This window comes from Microtus ochrogaster, chromosome 10 (genome assembly GCF_000317375.1).
Source record: "Microtus ochrogaster isolate Prairie Vole_2 chromosome 10, MicOch1.0, whole genome shotgun sequence".
Classification (NCBI taxonomy): domain Eukaryota; kingdom Metazoa; phylum Chordata; class Mammalia; order Rodentia; family Cricetidae; genus Microtus; species Microtus ochrogaster.
Window position 1 is genome coordinate 48212579 of NC_022016.1, and position 2793 is coordinate 48215371.

The 2793-nt window shown below is 47.1% G+C and overlaps 1 protein-coding gene across 1 annotated transcript in view; it reads right to left on the reverse strand.

Moving 5' to 3' along the window:
- Positions 1-190: 190 nt before the first annotated feature.
- The window catches only part of Tex46 (testis expressed 46), a 4718-nt gene continuing 2115 nt past the window's right edge, over positions 191-2793 (reverse strand). Inside the window, exon 2 of the mRNA XM_013348356.2 lies at positions 191-688. Within this exon, the coding sequence (XP_013203810.1) occupies positions 386-688 (303 nt within the window). The 3' untranslated portion in view covers positions 191-385. The remainder of the gene's footprint in view (positions 689-2793) is intronic.

Below are 2793 nucleotides of genomic sequence, written 5' to 3' on the forward strand. Positions count from 1 at the left end.
TACTCTACCACTGAGCTACATCCCCTGATGCGGAAGATGTTGTCATAAAGCAGCTTTGGCTTTCTTGGCTCTCTTATTTCCTCTCACACAAACTGATATCTCTCTGTGTGTGTCCGTCTCTGTCTGTCTGTCTCTCTGTTTCTGTCTTCTGTCTTAGACACACACACAACACAAACACACACACAAAATGTGATGCTACCCTCTTTAAGTTCTTTGAAGAACTCACAAAAAGCCACTGCACGCTTGTGTTCTTGGACCTCCATCCAGCACTGTGAACTAAACAAAGCTCTTTTCTTTAGAAGTTCCCAAGCTCGGGTATTTTGTTATAGCGATGACAACAAAACAGACACTGGGTGAAGATCACATCAGCAGAGGCTAGGCCATTTCAGTCGCATTCAGTGGGGGTGTTGGTGGTGTAGTTAGAGACGATGGAGAAAGTAGAGTCATTCCTTCTTTTCCTGTGCCACCTCCTGGAGAAGTTCCGGTGTCTGCTGTGCCACCGGCGGTGATTCAGTTTATTCCATATGATGAACATCTGATTTTCCAAGGCCTTCAGCTTCATCTCGCTGAACAACAGCCGTTCCAGGACCTTATCCTGGAGAGCGAAGCAAACATTCATTTTCTCCAACTCTCTCTCTGTGGCATAATTGGGGTTAACTTCTGGAGCCTTCGCTTTTTCTGCCAGCTCCTAGGAGTCCCATCAGAAGAAAAGAGTCAATTCATATGATAACTCCTTCCAACACAGAACAGCTGCTCCAGCCCCGGTTATTTTTCATCTTTGGGACAGGGTCTCATTTAGCCCAGGATGGCCAGGAACTCACTACGTAGCCCAGGGTGACTTTGAATTCCTGATCTTCCTGCGTCTACCTTTCTAATGCTGGGGTTACAAGTGTACGTCTGTTTGTGCAGTGTTGGGAATCGAACCTCCAGGGGTTCATGCAGTGTTGGGAATCAAACCCCTAGGGCTTCATGCATGCTAGACTCTACCAACTGAGCCACAGTTCCAACCTTCCAGGCCATTTAATCAGTTCTCAGGCCCTCTGTCAAGGAGAGAGCAACTTTGCCGTAATTCGTGGTTGGGAGAATTGGGATCTAGTGAGGGAAAGTCACTTTCTCTTCACCCTACAGCCAATACTTTCTTCTCCAAACATCTAAAACCCACGGGTGTCTTTGTCTCATAGGGACGATCTGCCAGTTGTAGAAGACGTAAAGCCCTATGGGTGACGAGATGGCTCACTGGGTAAAGGTTCTTGCCACAAAGTCGGACATGACTCTGATCCCCAGGACCCACACAGTGGAACGAGAGAACTGAATCCTGCAAGTTGTCACCCTGACATGGACTGTGGCACAAGATTACCTGCACACATTAGAGAAAAATTAAGACCCTTTGCACAAATATGTATGTCTTTCTCCAAAATCTTCATTTTCTAATTTCTTTCTGAGCATCTTGTCAGAATCAGTAAGACCTCAAACTGCAGTGTCTCTGAGTCTCTAGACATGCTAAGCACTCAGCCCTCACAAGTCCTCATTAGCCCGCCCCCCCAGTTTATAGTAACACTTCCTCTCTTTGGATGAAGCTACCAACTACTGGTCTTTAAAAATTGCACACATTTGCCAGGTGGTGACAGTGCACTCCTTTAATCCCAGTACTCGGGAGGCAGAGGCAGGCAGATCTCTGTGAGTTCGAGGCCACCCTGATCTACAGAGCTAGTTCCAGGACAGCGAGGGCTGTTATACAGAGAAACCCTGTCTCAAAAAATAAAAATAAATAAAACCAGAAAGAAATACTTTAAAACTAACTATTGCAGGATGGAATCTAACTATTTCAGGATGGAATCTAATCAACTCAATTGGTGGACTGTTTGCTTGGCATACCTAGAGTCCTGGGTTTGAGCCCTAGCAGTATATAATCTAGTTATGGCGGCACACACCTATAATTCCAGCTCCTCAGGAGATGGAAGCAGGAAGATCAGGGGTTCGAAGTCATCCTTGACTATACAGTGAGCTGCAGGCCAGCCAGGTCACCTGGAACCCTGCCTCAGTAGGCAAAGTAAAATGATGTGAGGAGCCATAGTAAACAGCATCCAAATTCCCAGCTTTTTCATAGCTACCTAAATCAAGAGCTGGGCCTGCAGCTCAGTGGGAGAGCAGGGAGGGAGGGAGAAGAGGAGGGCAGGAAGAGGAAGGAAATTTCACAAGGATAATTGAAATTTCTGTGAACTTCTCCCCTGGGGTTCCCTTCGCCCAAATGTCCCTTAACCGGTTATAGCCCTGAATTTGGTACTTAGTGTTTGAGTGCACATTTCCCTTTGCAAATGTTGACGTGGATGGTGTGCATGGTGCATGTGTATTTGCATGCTAGAATGTGTATGAGCGTGTGTGTCCTGTGTGAAGAGGCCCCAGGCTGATGACGGATGCCTTTCTCAATGGTTCTCCACCCTATATATTGAGGAAGGGTTCTCCCTGCATCCACAGCTCAGTGTTTGGGCTAGCCAGCCTATTCTGGGGATCCTCTGTCTCCACTTGCCACAGTCTAGGACTGCAGGTGGGCCACCACACCTACTTGTTTCTACGTGGGTACTGGGCATCCAATTCCAGTCCTCACATTTGCTCAGCAAGTACTTTGCCTCATGGGGCATATCCCTAACCCTGATGCTTTTTAAAAAATTATTTTATGGGGGCTGGAGAGATGGCTCAGAGGTTAAGAGCATTGCCTACTCTTCCAAAGGTCCTGAGTTCAATTCCCAGCAACCACATGGTGGCTCACAACCATCTGTAATGGGGTCTGGTGCC